The sequence below is a fragment of the Penaeus monodon genome, chromosome 5, assembly GCF_015228065.2.
Source record: "Penaeus monodon isolate SGIC_2016 chromosome 5, NSTDA_Pmon_1, whole genome shotgun sequence".
In the NCBI taxonomy this organism is placed as follows: domain Eukaryota; kingdom Metazoa; phylum Arthropoda; class Malacostraca; order Decapoda; family Penaeidae; genus Penaeus; species Penaeus monodon.
The window spans coordinates 55808626-55824713 of NC_051390.1; the positions used below are offsets into that span (position 1 = coordinate 55808626).

General features: G+C 42.1%; 1 protein-coding gene across 1 annotated transcript in view; it reads left to right on the forward strand.

The window, feature by feature from the left end:
• Window positions 1-16088, forward strand: part of LOC119573597 (blastula protease 10-like) — a gene marked incomplete at its 5' end in the record, with an annotated part of 44917 nt that overhangs the window by 9397 nt on the left and 19432 nt on the right. Inside the window, 6 exons of the mRNA XM_037920807.1 lie at window positions 1465-1600; window positions 1820-2022; window positions 2765-2959; window positions 3202-3463; window positions 3765-3848; window positions 4853-5024. Of these exons, the coding sequence (XP_037776735.1) occupies window positions 1465-1600; window positions 1820-2022; window positions 2765-2959; window positions 3202-3463; window positions 3765-3848; window positions 4853-5024 (1052 nt within the window). The remainder of the gene's footprint in view (window positions 1-1464; window positions 1601-1819; window positions 2023-2764; window positions 2960-3201; window positions 3464-3764; window positions 3849-4852; window positions 5025-16088) is intronic.

Genomic DNA, 16088 nt, shown 5'->3' on the forward strand with positions numbered 1-16088 from the left:
ATCATTAAGGAGCAAGTGGCTGGTGTTGCTGACTGTCTTTGTTCATAGCTTTCTCTCCTGGCTTTTTTTTCTAGCAGCTTCATTGCTCATGCCACTGCACATCTGTTTTTGTCTCACATCTTGCTTTCCGGTCAGTTCTCATAGACTCCAGGTAATCAAAGTCCTCCTGTAGCATGATATTCTTCTTCTAATTTTCCCTCTGCTCTTTATTCTCACAAAACACATCAAAAAGTTTATTAGCTTTATTTGAAAAGCTTGGTATCTGCTTTGCCAAGTTTTACCTCTTTTGGAAGGAGCTGTTTTGGTTATATAACGAAATTCATCTACCTCTTTAGCAAGCTTTTTCTTTATGCCTGCTACAGTATATAGATACACGTTCCTTAAAATCCAATGGTTAAACAATATTGTTGACACATCTGATATTGCTTTTTGTAAAGGTGATGATTGGTTTTCATGTCTCACCACCCCAATGACCTCTTTATGGGTAGGAAGATTGTACTTGTCAAATTTCTCACACATTAGATAAATCTCAGTCAGCTCTGTTAACTTGGCTTTACTCCTAAGAGACCTACTACTAGTACCAGAACTACTGCTACTACTTGTATTACTACTTGCCATTTTACTGCTTTTCTAATCTAATCTGAAAAGTAAATAAATGAGGTTAAACTAAAGCACTAAATCATATATAGTAAGTCTAATAGACATAATATCCTGAAAAAAACGTTAAACTCTTGCAATGGTTACCTTCAGATACTTTCTGAAGCAACAACAATAATATTAGTGATGCAATATATATGAAATTGCATTTAAAATATTTATATAGTGCTCTTAAATAGCCCAAATCACCTTTATAAATTCATTTAGGTAGGTTTCAGACAGTTGTCTTAATGTTCATTGTTTTACGGAATTCTGGCTAAATTACGATAAAGTAACCAAAAACGCGTAATCATAAATCTCAAGTAGCCGCCCGAATACCACTTATATTAAAATGTTCATTGTGATCAACTCTGGTAGTTTCGGGATGGTTTTAGGATTATGGACCCCCCCCCCCTACCAAGAGGAAGCTCGAAATAATGATTTAATAGATTATAAAAATATTGCCAAGAGCAAGTTTAAAGTTGGAAGGAAAGGAGAAAAAAAGAATAAGATAAAGAGTAAATAAATGAACGATTAAAAAAATAAAAACATTGCCAATAAGAAACAAAAAAAAATTAGGAAAACGAGAGAAAAAAAAACAACACACAAAAATAATAAGCAAATAATGAACAAATAGGTGAATATGATAAAAGATAAGAAATACATGATTAAATAACAAATAAATGAATCACTGAAAAATAAAGAAATACACAAGTAATCTCAACACCTCAATACGATTTGACATCCTTACTCTTCATAAGATTACGAAGGGATATTCCTGTTATTTTACCCTTATATAAGTGGTATTTAAGCTCGCTATTTTTCCAGCTCGAGAAACTGGGGGACATGATGCTGACCCCGGAGCAGCTGGCCGCCATCCTCAACAGGAAGGCGATCGACGACGTCACCAAACTCTGGCCTGATGTCAACGGCTTCCCTGACATTCCCTATACCTTTGAGGACGGTTGGTATTGCTTGACAGTGCACCGTTGTCAAGAAAGAGCCTTTGGCCTTTTTTATATATATATTATATATATATATATATATATATATATATATATATATATATATATACATAAACGCTAACAGATATATATATATATATATATATATATATATATATATATATATATATATATAAAAGCACACGTACATGCGAACTTATCCCTAAATGACTCTCCAGACCTGGTTGACAAGGCAGCCATCCGGAGCGCCATCCAGCACTGGATCGACAACACCTGCCTCACCTTCACCGAGGTCCCGAACACCAGCACTGGAGAACGCATTAAGTTCATCCGCCACGAATCCGCCTGTACCTCTTACATTGGAATGGTCAGCGGCAGCGATGGACAGATCATCAACGTGGCCCAGTGGTGTGAGCAGGCAGTGAGTTAATGAGGGGCGGGAGGGAGAGGAGGAGGGAAAGAGGGAGAGGGGGACGGGGAAGAGAGAGGGAGAGGGAGAGGGAGAGGGAAAGGGAAAGGGAGAAGGGAGGAAAAGAGAAAGAGAGGAAGGGTTAAAGAGAGAGAGGCGGAGTGAGGGAGGGAGAGGGAAGGAGAGAGGGGGAGAGGGAAAAAGAGGGAAATAGAGAGAATGTTGATAATCAAAAAAAAAAAAAAAAAAAAAAAAGGTTTGGCGCCATCAGTGCTACGAAGGGTTGTCTTTATGTGCTGGAAGCAGATCAGATTTAAGTTTTAGGAGTGAATTTTAGTTTTAGTTTTTTTTTTTTTTTTTTTTTTGAGTTGTAGTCTTTATAAGTTTTAGTTCTTCAGGTTAGTTTTTGATGAGTTAGTTTGTATGGGTTTTAGTTTTATGAGTTTTAGTTTCGTTCAGAGTTTTAGAGATTTGTGAGTTTTAGTTAAGTTTGAGTTTTTAATGTTTTTTTTATGAATTTTAGTCTTTTGTCTTCGTTTTAGAATTTTTTGTTGAGTTTAATTTTTGCTAAGAAGTCGTTTTTTAATAGACATGTCGAAGGTACAACTAAGCAAAGCGAAAATTCCGTGCACACCTGTTCTCTAATCACTAATTTCGCTACTTAGACGCACAGCTAATCCCTAATCGCTCGAAAGTCAAAAAAAAAAAACTTATTTCAACTCAGACTTTGACTTTCCATGACCTTCGTTGGCAGGTTGGCCGTCAGGTGCACGGGATCGGACACGCCTTGGGCCTCTGGCATGAGCATTCGAGGTCAGACCGAGATGAACACATCCTAATTCTCCCACAAAACATCATGTCATCGTTTATTTATAACTTTGACATGATGACGACCAACAATTATGGTGTGCCGTATGACTATTCCTCAATTATGCATTACAATGCGCAGGTAAATCATGTGGCTTTTACAGTTCCAATTGTTTTATATGTGTGTGCGTGTGTGAATGTGCATAAAGAATATGTGTATATATATATATACATATACGTCTGTGTGTGTAGAGCGAGAGAGGTCACGATCTGTAAGACCAAGTTTAACACTTCTACAAGACTGGGTTCAGCATTCGAGGTTCCAACATGAGTTTTCTTCATATTTCTTGATATAAATCCTGTCTTCATGATCCTTTTCCACAGAGCTTCTCTCTGAACAGCCGCAATACCATCGTGACCAAAGACCCGAGGTTCCAAGCTGAAATTGGCCAGCTCAAAGGCCTCTCCCACATGGACAAGCTCTTAGTAAACACCATGTACGGCTGTACAGATAAACTCCTCATCACGTGCGGACTACCTAGTGATCCCTGTCAGAATAATGGTTATTTAGGAAGTGACTGCACTTGTGTGTGTCCTGATGGAACTTCAGGGAGCAACTGCGAGATTGTTGATACACTCTATAATGGTTGGTTTCTCTTTTCGATCTGTATTTGCACTGATAACTTCATTACATTTGGTCCCACACAGTTTGTCATCTGTTAATGTCTTGTCTCACAAATGAAATATTTTATACGATTTTATTTCACAGACAGTCACGTTCATTATAGATGAACTGACTTTAGATTATCATTAATACTACTCCCTGAATACTTTACTTTATGAAGAGAACTATTGCGATGCGCTCCTAACAAACATTCAAGAGACACTGTAAAAGTCACACATGTTAAATCATGATACCATTTTAACAAAATTTATATATTCTTCAGATGCTATCCTATATTTCAACACTGAGATCGTCACCGTTGAGAAAACTATTTCAACCGTGAACTATCCTAATGCTTTCCCTTATGGTAAGTATTGTTATAGTCTCAGTTCATTACTCTCATAGTGGTGTTTTTTGTTTTGTTTGTGTGTGTGTGTGTTATTATACTTTCTTTCCATTCGAAGATAGTATAAATCAGAACATGTCCTTCTTAAGCTGTGCTTATTTGTACCTATTTGGACGTTCTGACAGCTTTTCTTCAACTTAAGGATCAAAAATTTATAAAACTATATTGATCCAACAATATTTTATTATTAACTCAGTGTTGATGATTCTTAAGGGTTTTTTGCTACTGATAAAATCAAGAAAGTGAAGCAAGCGAATCTATGGAATATCTTGATATCTGTTAAGCACACTGGTCATGACTAATGAGTGAAAGTCCAAGAAATGACATACTAATAACTAAATACGTGTACTAATGCTAATGAGATGCTTGAGCCTGTTTTATTAATACAAGGGAGAAAATTAACAATTACACTATGAAGATCAAGTTCAGGTGTTTTGATAATTCGATTACCTATAGTACCCAACAACAATGGAAATGTGGACTTGCAAAACCATGTTGATGAACATTTTTAAACTCTATGCCCCTTTTGAAATAGTGCAAATGTATCCCTGGGCATCCATGTCAGCCAGGTTGGGAACCCTCGTATTAGTCTCTGATATCCATATAATCAACTGACAAGTGAAATACTAAAGAATGCAACTCTATCTCTTCAGGGAGATGCACTTTATTGGACAAATAATAAACAAGTGTCAAGTTACCATAATAAACAAGTGTCAAGTTACTTGGATTTTCGAGAATTGCAAAATAACTTTGACTAAAGTTTTGATAGCTTATTGTACTTAATGATCCAGTAAACAAAACTTGGTGTACTTAGAAACCCCAGTCATAAAGAGAAGTATAGAGCAGATGCCATCTGATTGTATTCTGTGTGCCCAACTCTCTCCCTCTCTATCTTTCACTATGTGTAGAAATATATACATGTACGGATATGCTTCTCATACACACACTGTGTTTTCACCCAACAGATTCGGATTTCGTCAAATGGATAATCGCCCCCGAGTGTAATGAAGTAAAGCTAACCTTCACGGCATTCGATCTGTTTCAAGCGGTTCAAGTAATGATAGACGGCGTTAGCAGACTCGGCTGTTGGTACGATGCCCTGGAAATCAGGACTACTAGTGCATCGGAAGGGCAGTGGTATGTTTATTACAATACTTTATTGTAAAACATTTACATCATATTTGGTTATAATTTTAGACATGTTAGTCAAAAATCTTTGTTAGAGACTAACGGAATTCATGTTTAATGATTCCTACTTTAAAGTCTAACCTCATCTGATTCAGCCACGTAATATTTAAATATTACCTAAAATCATCTCTTAGCCACACATGTGCTTTGCTTTTGAAAGTTTGTGAGAACTGAGCATCCACATCAGTGACAGATTGATTGATTATTTAAAATTATCTGCCGCGTCAACAGCTGAGGTCATTAGCGGCGAATACCTTAACTAGAAATATTAAAATGTTTAAAACTTTAAAAATCTATGAATAAATATCTTACAAATAACAATAAACAAATTAAAAATCAAAGCATAAATATTATGCTCTGAGTGTATAAAATATTGCATAAACATTATGCATGATTAAATTTTATTGAAAATATTAGTCTCCCTAGGGAAACTAATATGACCTATGTCACAATCCTCCCCCAATACATTTTTCAGTGTATATGGGGGAGACAAGTACTTACATCTTTGGTCTGAGAATGTTGCACATCTTTCCACTACATGTGCGATCGTTAATGACTCTTGGCATCCTTCACAAAGTGCTTGACTTTTAGCCATCATCGGCCTATGAGTCAGTCTTGTGTGCCCGATTCTTAGTCTTGTTAATACAACTTCCACTTTTCGGTTAGGATGGATGCTAGTCACCCAACTGCCAAGGTAATCTCTAATCTCTCGCAGTTTGTTTCTGGAGGTATGCCTCCATTGTTCCTTCCATTTATTGCGAAGACAACTCCTTGTGTTGGATTTCAGGTCGGTGTGTGGGAGAGGAAAACGAGCATCACAAGGCTGAGTGGCAGCTGCCTTGGCCTTCTGATCAGCTCACTCATTCCCTCTGATACCAACATGTGCTGGCACCCAACACAGTTATCTTTTTACATGTTGACATCAGTGCAAGCCAATCTTGAACCTCCCTCACTAATGGATGTGATGAGTTCAAACTCTTGATTGCCTGCAAGGCACTACAAGAGTCACAATATATCACAATAGAATGGTTTGTAAAATCTCTAGTCATCTTAACTGCTGCAAGGATGGCATGTAACTCTGCAGTAAAGATTGAGGCTGCTAGAGAGAGACTGCCAGATGCAGTCTTCTTTCTGCTCACTGCTGCAAACCCCACACCATTTTCAGATTTCGAACCATCTGTATATATTGCATCTGATCCTTGGTACTTAGAAATGTGTTGAAGAAATCTCTCTCTGACTTCTGCTTCAGATCTCTCCCCTTTCCTAATTCCGACCAAATCCAGCACGACTTGATTAGTCCAAGGGGGGAATTGGGGAATTCCAATAGCCAGAACTTTAGTGAGACTTAAATTAAGATCTTCCACAAGATTCCTCATTCTCCTACCATAGGATTGGCTATCCTCAAGGGGGTTGAAAACCAATCTGGATGTAGGAGATCCTGGATTCCTTTGTAGTCTCATATAGTAAATCAGGTTCATGTAGTCCCGGTGTAATGAAAGAAGTGGTTCTCCACTCTCAGCATACAGGGATTCCACAGGTGAAGACCTGAAAGCCCCAGTACAGATTCTGAGAGCTTCATTATGAACCGAGTCCAACATCCGGAGAACAGTGGGAGTTGCAGAAGAATACACCTTACATCCATAACCCCCCTAACGGAAGCCGCGGTGGGGGGGGCTTGAGGTCCCAATGATCTGGTGAGCCGGACCAGAGGGCTACCCATACTAGAGGGGTCACCAGTGAGGGATGAGACAAAATGGCTTCCTGGTGCACCAAGGCCTATGGGAGGGGATGGTGCACCCACCCCTGGTTCACCTCATCTTGGACCAGGGAGAACTCTCCCACGTGTGTTTGCCGTGCGTGGCATCCCGTAATACCAGGAGACAGGAGTCCTGGAGGTTGAGCGATGCTGCACGCTGCGCCCTGCAGCTACCAACACACCTCTTTGGTCCTTTATTCTGGTTAGACGGGTGGCTTGATCAAGGCCCGGTCAAGTCAATCGGCTGGTCAAATATGGCTAGGGTCAAGCAGGTACTATTCAGTCAGCAGCGCATAGGTCCCGCGACTGCCATCAGTACTGTAACAGTGGCTGCATATATTTCCTCATTACCCTTGTGGCTGTTGGGAGATTTTGAGCCCAACTATAGCTTCCCCTCGTTGGACTCCATGGTGGGTGGGGGGAAATGAAGAATTCTAATTTGTATGAGTACTACAAATTTACAAAGATCAAGCTCTCTCCCTGACGACCTACACAATCCCCCAACCATTCCCTCTGGAACATCACATGGTAAATATGAGAGTATTTCATATAGTAAGTACCTAGTAGTGAAGACCATTGATGGTGTATCAATCATGGATCTTGATATTTTTGAAGTACATAGGAAAATAGTTGAGGTATGTCAACGTGATCCTCGCATCACCCCACAGCGAGATGGTAGCCTGATAGTTGAGGTTTCGTCACCAGATGAGAGTGACCGTCTGCGTGCGATATGCAACATCCCTGGGGCTCAAGTTTCATGTTCTCCTCAGAAAACCCTCAATCAGTGTAAGGGAATTGTCTTTTCCCGAGACCTGATGAGGTATTCTGAGGAGAAACTGTTAGAGGAACCATAGAATTTTAATGTAGTAGCAGTAAAACGTTTTAAGAAGAAAGTTGACAGTTTGGAACAGTCTACACCAGCTCTCCTTCTAACTTTTAATACGTTGGTCCTTCCAGAATCAGTTAAGTTGGCATGGTACCACCTCAAGGTAAAGCCATATGTGCCCAACCCTATGCAGTGCTTCCACTGCCAGGTTTATGGGCATGGAGCCATTTTAAGCCGTTTTAAGGAAAATAGACAACCAAGAATATGTGTAAAGTGTGGTAAGACAGGTCATCAAGGAGATGACAACTGTCCAGGTCCAATATGCTGTTACCACTGCAAAGAAGCTCATGAAGCTTCTTTGTAAAAAGTACAAATTTGAGAAAGAAGTATTGATAATAAGGAGCAAGGAGAAAGTTAGTTTTCCAGAGGCAAAGCGACGTGCCCGTGTGCTGTTTGCACAGCCAGGTAAATCCTTTGCTTCGGTTCTGGCTCATCCTCCTTCCCACCAACCCTTGCCCTCCAATGCTTCTTACACCACACACTCTGCCACTTGTTTTAAACCTCAGTCCCCAATTGCTGAAACTGCCTCTGGTGAATTCCACCAGAAACGGAGTAGGAGTGAGGGGTCTATTGAGGAGACTCCTCCTCCCAAAGTAAGGTCTTTGGAGCCATCAGGTGAGGCTCCAGAGGCCTCAATGGTGACAGCCCCAGCTACCACCATATCCACAGGGGCCTCCGCTGCTAGGCAGAATGCCCCTGAAGCAAAGGCTCAGGTTTGCCCTTTGCCCAGGCAAAGGAATCCTGAGTCTGATCAAAAGACTCATTTCAAGGTGGGGTCTTTGGAGCCGTCAGGAAGGGCTCCAGGGGTCTCAACGGTGACAGCTCCAGCTGCCACCACATCCACAGGGGCCTCTGCTGCTAGGCAGAATGCTCCTGAAGCAAAAGCTCAGGTCCGTTCTTTGCCCAGGCAAAGAAATCCTGAGCTTGTCAAAAGAAAGCCTGTGGAAACTAGTTCCACCGGTAAACAACCCCTCAAAAGACTCTCCCAAGATCCTGGAAAGGGACAGCCTAAAGGTGTAGGGCAAACCTTGACCACAGGTGCTGCCAAACACCTTATGAAAAAATAGTTTAAAGAACTGGATACCCTAATCCAATGGAAATGTCAGGGAATTCATGCAAAATGGGAAGAACTGCAACATCTGATAGCTTCATGTAACCCAGTTTGTGTATGCCTACAAGAGATTATGACCAGGGAAAATGGACCTCATGGAGGAGTTGCAGTAATGGTACGTCAGGATATTCCTTTCCAGGCCATCCACCTGCAAAAAACACTGCAGGTGAAGGCTGTGAGAATAGGCTTGACACGACCTTACACTGTTGCATCTATCTACCTTCCTCCACATAATCTCAACATAAATGATTTGGAAGATCTACTTGGGCAGTTGCCACATCCATTTCTACTCTTGGGAGATTTCAATGGTCGGCATCACCTCTGGGGAGACACTTTGTGCAACCCTCGAGGAAGGGTCTTGGAGTCCTTGCTCCCTAGAGTAGATGCAGTTTTATTGAACAGTAACACTCCCACACATTTCCAAATTCAAACTGGGACATTCTCCAATATAGACCTGTCAACTGTCTCACCTGATTCACAGATGAATTTCACTTGGCAGGTTATGGAAGACTTACATGGAAACGACCATTTTCCAATACTTTTGGAGGAGGTGCATGGTATTCCAGCCAATGGAGTGCAGAGATGGCGACTTGAACATGCGGACTGGAATCTTTTTAGATCAACTGCAGTATTGCATGGATCTGTGAATGATTTCCAGTGTGTTCAAGATGCTGTTAATCACTTCACATCACGAATTCACCTTGCAGCAGAAGCATCCATTCCCAAAAGTAGCGGGCATTACCGTCGACCTCTGGTACCATGGTGGTCTGATGAATGCCAACAAGCTGTCAGAGCAAGAAAAGCTGCATTAAGGCAGTTGAAACGACGCCCCAGTGATGTAACCTTGATCCATTACAAAAAGACCCAAGCCAAGGCCAGGTGAGTGCTAAAGGAGGCCAGACGGATGTCATGGAGACAGTATGTCTCCTTGATTAACTCTGGGACCCCCTTAGCATGGGTATGGGACAAGGTGCGTAAGATTGCTGGAAAGAGCACATCACTGTCACCACCTGCTTTGAAGATTGATGGCATAATCATCACAGATAAAAAAGATGTTGCTAATGCACTAGCTAAATCCATGGCAGAGATCTCCTCTGGAGCATCTTACACCGCCCGATTCTCCACTCTTCGGGCTGAACAGGAACGACACCCAGTGTCGTTCTTCAGTAGGACTGCAGCAGAACTTCCATACAACTTGCCATTTTTGCCAAGGAGATGGACTCTGCTTTGCAGCTCTGCCATAAGACTGCCCCAGGAAGTGACGATATTCCATACCAAATGATATCTCACTTACCAGAGAGCTCCCAGAAGTTCTTGTTGGACCTATTCAATAGGATATATAGGGAGGGTACAGTGCCATCCACATGGAAAAAGTCTATAATTATTCCTATCCCTAAACCTGGCAAGGACGCTTCCACACCAGGAAATTACAGACCAATTTCCCTCACCAGCTGCATCTGCAAGCTGATGGAGAAAATGGTAAACTTCAGGTTGACATGGCTGCTAGAAAAGGAAAATGTGCTGACTCCATATCAATATGGGTTTAGAAAATTGAAATCGACCACAGATGCACTTGTAAGGATGGAAACTGCTATACGGAATTCCTTCGCACAGCGACGTCACATGTTAGCAGTCTTCTTTGACCTTGAAAAGGCTTATGATACTACTTGGAAGCATGGCATACTCAAGAAGTTGTATGACATTGGTTTAAGAGGAGCATTACCTACCTTCATACAAAACTTCCTTGCTAACAGGAAATTTAGAGTTCGGGTGGGAAACAGTTTCTCTAACCTGGAAGATCAGCTGGTTTTGGTCCCACAAGGGAGTGTCTTAAGTGTGACTTTGTTTGCCATTGCTATAAATGACATTGTAAAGGTTGTTCCAAGTTCTGTCTCATGTAATCTGTATGTGGATGACTTTACACTGTACTGCTCAGGAGGAAGCTTACAGGATGTGCAAGGACACATGCAGGCTGCAATAAATCAGGTTGTACAGTGGACAACATATCATGGGTTCAAATTTTCCCCAAGCAAGACCATGGCTATGCATTTCCACAAACGAGGAAAATCCATCCTTCCCTCTATTTAGGAGCAAACCCACTGCAATTTGTCCAAGAGGTGAAGTACTTAGGTCTAATTTTTGACTCAAGGCTTACATGGGTGCCTCACATCAAACAGTTGAAAGTGAAGGCTACAAAAGCACTTAGTATTTTGCGGGTTCTTTCACATCTATCTTGGGGTGCAGACCGCACATAGCTTCTGCGGCTTTACCGTTTATTCGTAGTAAGCTTGATTATGGATGTGAAGCTTATTCATCTGCAACTCCCACTGCTCTACGGATGTTAGACTCGGTTCATAATGAAGCTCTCAGAATCTGTACTGGGGCTTTCAGGTCTTCACCTGTCGAGTCCCTGTATGCTGAGAGTGGAGAACCACTTCTTTCATTACACCGAGAATACATGAACCTGATTTACTACACGAGACTACAAAGGATTCCAGGATCTCCTACATCCAGATTGGTTTTCAACCCCCTTGAGGATAGCCTTATCCTATGGTAGGAGAATGAGGAATCTTGTGGAAGATCTTAATTTAAATTTCTCTAAGGTTCTGGCCGTTGGAATTCCCCAATTTCCGCCTTGGACTAATCAAGTCGAGCTGGATTTAGTCGGAATTAGGAAAGGGGAGAGATCCGAAGCAGAAGTCCGAGAGAAATTTCTTCAGCACATTTCTAAATACCGGGGATCAGATGCAATTTATACAGATGGTTCGAAATCTGAAAATGGCGTGGGTTTTGCAGCAGTGAGCATAAGGAAGACTGCATCTGGCAGTCTTTCTCTAGCAGCCTCGATCTTCACTGCAGAGTTACATGCCATCCTCACAGCAGTTAAGATGACTAGAGATCTTACAAACTATTCTATTGTGATATATTGTGACTCGTAGTGCCTTGCAGGCAATCAAGAGTTTAAACTCATCACATCCAGTAGTGAGGGAGGTTCAAGATTGGCTTGCACTGATGTCAACACGTAAAAAGATAACTATGTTGGGTGCCAGCGCATGTTGGTATCAGTGGGAATGAGCGAGCTGATCAAAAGGCCAAGGCAGCTGCCGCTCAGCATTGTGATGCTCGTTTTCCTCTCCCACACACCGACCTGAAACCCAGCATCAGAAGTTGTCTTCGTGATAAATGGAGGGAACAATGGAGGCATACCTCCAGAAACAAACTGTGATACATTAGAGATGACCTTGGCAGTTGGGCGACTAGCATCCATCCCAACCGAAAAGTGGAAGTTGTATTAACAAGACTAAGAATCGGGCATACAAGACTGACTCATGGGCCAATGATGGTTAAAAATGAAGCACTTTGTGAAGGATGCCAAGAGCCATTAACGATCGCACATGTAGTGAAAAGATGTGCAACATTCTCAGACCAAAGACGTATGTACTTGTCCCCCCATATACACTGAAAAATGTATTGGGGGAAGATTGTGACATAGAGGGTCTTATTAATTTCCTTAGGGAGACTAATATTTTCAATAAAATTTAATTATGCATAATGTTTATGCAATGATTTTATGCACTTAGAGCATAATATTTATGCTTTGATTTTTAATCTATTTATTGTTATTTGTAAGATATTTATTGATAGATTTTTAAAGTTTTAAACATTTTAATATTTCTAGTTAACAAGCTATTCACCACTAATGACCTTAGCTGTTGACACGGCACATAATTTTAAATAATCAATCAATCACCTGATGGCTCCAAAGACCTTACTTTGGGAGGAGTCTCCTCAGTAGACCCCTCACTCCTACTCCGTTTCTGGTGGAATTCACCAGAGGCAGTTTCAGGAATTGGGGACTGAGGTTAAAAACAAGTGGCAGAGTGTGTGGTGTAAGAAGCATTGGAGGGCAAGGGTTGGTGGGAAGGAGGATGAACCAGAACCGAAGCAAAGGATTTACCTGGCTGTGCAAACAGCACACGGGCACGTCGCTTTGCCTCTGGAAAACTAACTTTCTCCTTGCTCCTTATTATCAATACTTCTTTCTCAAATTTGTACCTTTTACACTGCTTTGAAGAAGCTTCATGAGATTCTTTGCAGTGGTAACAGCGTATTGGACCTGGACAGTTATCATCTCCTTGATGACCTGTCATACCACACTTTACACATATTCTTGTTGTCCAATTTCCTTAAAACGGCAAGAGTTGGCTCCATGCCCATAACCCTGGCAGTGGAAGCACCGCATAGGGTTGGGCACATATGGCTTTACCTTGAGGTGGTACCATGCCAACTTAACTGATTCTGGAAGGACCAACGTATTAAAAGTTAGAAGGAGAGCTGGTGTAGACTGTTCCAAACCATCAACTTTCTTCTTAAAACGTTTTACTGCTACTACATTAAAATTCTCTAGTTTCTCTAACAGTTTCTTCTCAGAATACCTCATCAGGTCTCGGGAAAAGACAATTCCCTTACACTGATTGAGAGTTTTTGTGAGGAGAACACGAAACTTGAGCACCAGGGATGTTGCATATCGCACACAGACGGTCACTCTCATCTGGTGACGAAACCTCAACTATCAGGCTACCATCTCGCTGTGGGGTGATGCGAGGATCACGTTGACACACCTCAAATATTTTCCTATGTACTTCAAAAATATCAAGATCCATGATTGATACACCATCAATGGTCTTCACTACTATATGAAATGCTTTCATATTTCCAGGTAAGATTTCCTTGGTAGATTAAGGATGGCTTTTCCCCTTTTTACCTGGTTTGGGAGCCCGGGAACCATTACGATTCCCATTCTTGCCCTTTGGAAGCTGGAAAGCTCCAGAGTGACAAACATGTGATGTTCCAGAGGGAATGGTTGGGGGATTGCGTAGGTCGTCAGGGAGAGAGCTTGATCTTTGTAAATTTGTAGTACTCATACATATTAGAATTCTTCATTTCCTCACCCCCTCACCCACCATGGAGTCCAACGAGGGGAATCTATAGTTGGGGCTCAAAATCTCCCAACAGCCACAAGGGTAATGAGGAAATATATGCAATCACTATTGCAGTACTGATGGCAGTCGCGGGACCTATGCACTACAGACTGAATAGTACCTGCTTGACCCTAGCCATATTTGACCAGCCGATTGACTTGACCGGGCCTTGATCAAGCCACCCGTCTAACCAGAATAAAGGACCAAAGAGGTGTATTGCTAGCTGCAGGGCGCAGCGTGCAGCATCGCTCAACCTCCAGGACTCCGTCTCCTGGTAATACGGGATGCCACGCATGGCAAACACACGTGGGAGAGTTCTCCCTGGTCCAAGATGAGATGAACCAGGGGTGGGTGCACCATCCCCTCTCTTAGGCATTGGTGCACCAGGTAGCCATTTTGTCTCATCCCTCACTGGTGACCCCTCCAGTATGGGTAGCCCTCTGGTCCGGCTCACCAGATCATTGGGACCTCAATCCCCCCCACCGTGGCAAGGCGCTTCCGTTAGGGGGGATCGGTGACAGAAATTAATAGATTCCATAATTTGGTGGTGCGCCGTGCAACAACGAGGTTCCTCCAGTGCGGCGGCGCTCGTTCCACTTTTCTCATGGGCGTACAGTCTCATTGGCTGCAGGTGCGGGACGTTTTGGCGAGGATGCGGAACATCGTCGTCAAGCCAGGGACGTCTCTCCTGTGTTGAAGGCTGTCGAGGTTCACTTGATACTGCTGGGTCTATGATTTTCTTCGTTTTTGCGAAGCCCTTCTCGCCAAGCTTTCTACGTGATTTTTTGTTCACTTACTTTTTCTTATTTGTTATTTATTATTTTGTTATTATTATTTTTTTTTGGGGGGGGGGGGGTGAGGGGGGGGGTCGAATTGTGATGCCCAGTATTTCAGTTTCTTCTTGTGGTCTTATTTTTTTTTCTCGTTGAAGTTAACTTGGATATCATTGTTTGTCCTCTTGATAGCCATAAGCTGGGTTTTATTCGGGGCAAAGAAGGCCTGCCATTTCTCACCCCAAGTCGAGATTTGTGCAAGCCCGTCATTTAGTTTTTCCATGGTGACATCCTGTTCCTAGGCTCATACCTAAAGGAGAGTGTTCCATCATCCGCAAATGCTTAGCTTCAGGAATGAGGTGGAGCAAGTCATTAAGGAAGACATTCCACAGCAGAGGCCCCAGCATACTTCCTTGAGGGCCACCTGCTTTGATGTTGTTGTAAGCAGTGTTTTCCTTGAAGACTACTCTCATTTGTCTGTTGAGTAGATATTTTTTTTCAAAAGGAATAGTTCGCCGTCCACTCCAAATACTTTTAACTTGTTAACAAACCTAGGTGCCCCTATGCTATGCTCTATGCTCCCTCTATGCTATGTCCAGGGCAAGAACACAAGTGCGCTGTCCGCAGTCAAGTGCAGCTGAGCAGTCTGCCAGTTATCTGCAACAGCAGGTCGGCAGCAGAGCGGTTCTTCTGAAAGCCATATTACCGGGTAGACAGATGGTTTTTGTTGAGGTGGTTTGTTAGGTGAGAACATATTATTTTTTTTCAAGTATCTTGCTGATGATTGGTAGTAAGGAGACTCTCTCTCTCTCTCTCTCTCTCATCTCTCATCTCCCTTCTCCCCTCCCTCCTTCCCTCCCTCCCTCCCTCCTTTCCCCCATTTCCCTCCTTCCCTCCCTTCCCCCATCTCCCTCCCTCCCTCTCTCATCCCCTCCTTCTCCCCTCAGGTTCTGTGGGACGGATATTTCGCCTGGCCAAGAGTTCCAGTCTGTTGGAGGAGAAATGGATTCTTACTTCAAAGCTAGGGCATCTTTCCTAACCGGTTGGTCGGCTAACATCACCTTTGTTCCCATTCCTTCCTGCGGGCCTTCGGGAATAACTAAAACCACGACTACAAGCACAAGTACCACTACAACAACCACAACCACAACCACAACGGCCTCGGTTGGTCAGTGTACCTCATACAGAGAAAACGGACGGACTTATTTAATTTCTCCAAACTTCCCTGAATATTATCCACCAAACGCGTACTGTACCCTTTCAAGAATTACAGTAAGTTTAAGGCAATTTTCCAGTGATAATGACATATGTGATGATGTTTAGAATGATGATGATGAAGATAATAATAGCAATGATAATGATAATGATAATGGCAGTAATTTTCAGGTCAATTTTCTAGTGATAATGACATGTAATGATAATAATAGCAATGATAACGATGATGATAATAGCAATAGTAATGATGATGGTGCTGATGATAATGATAATAATGATGGTGATAATAT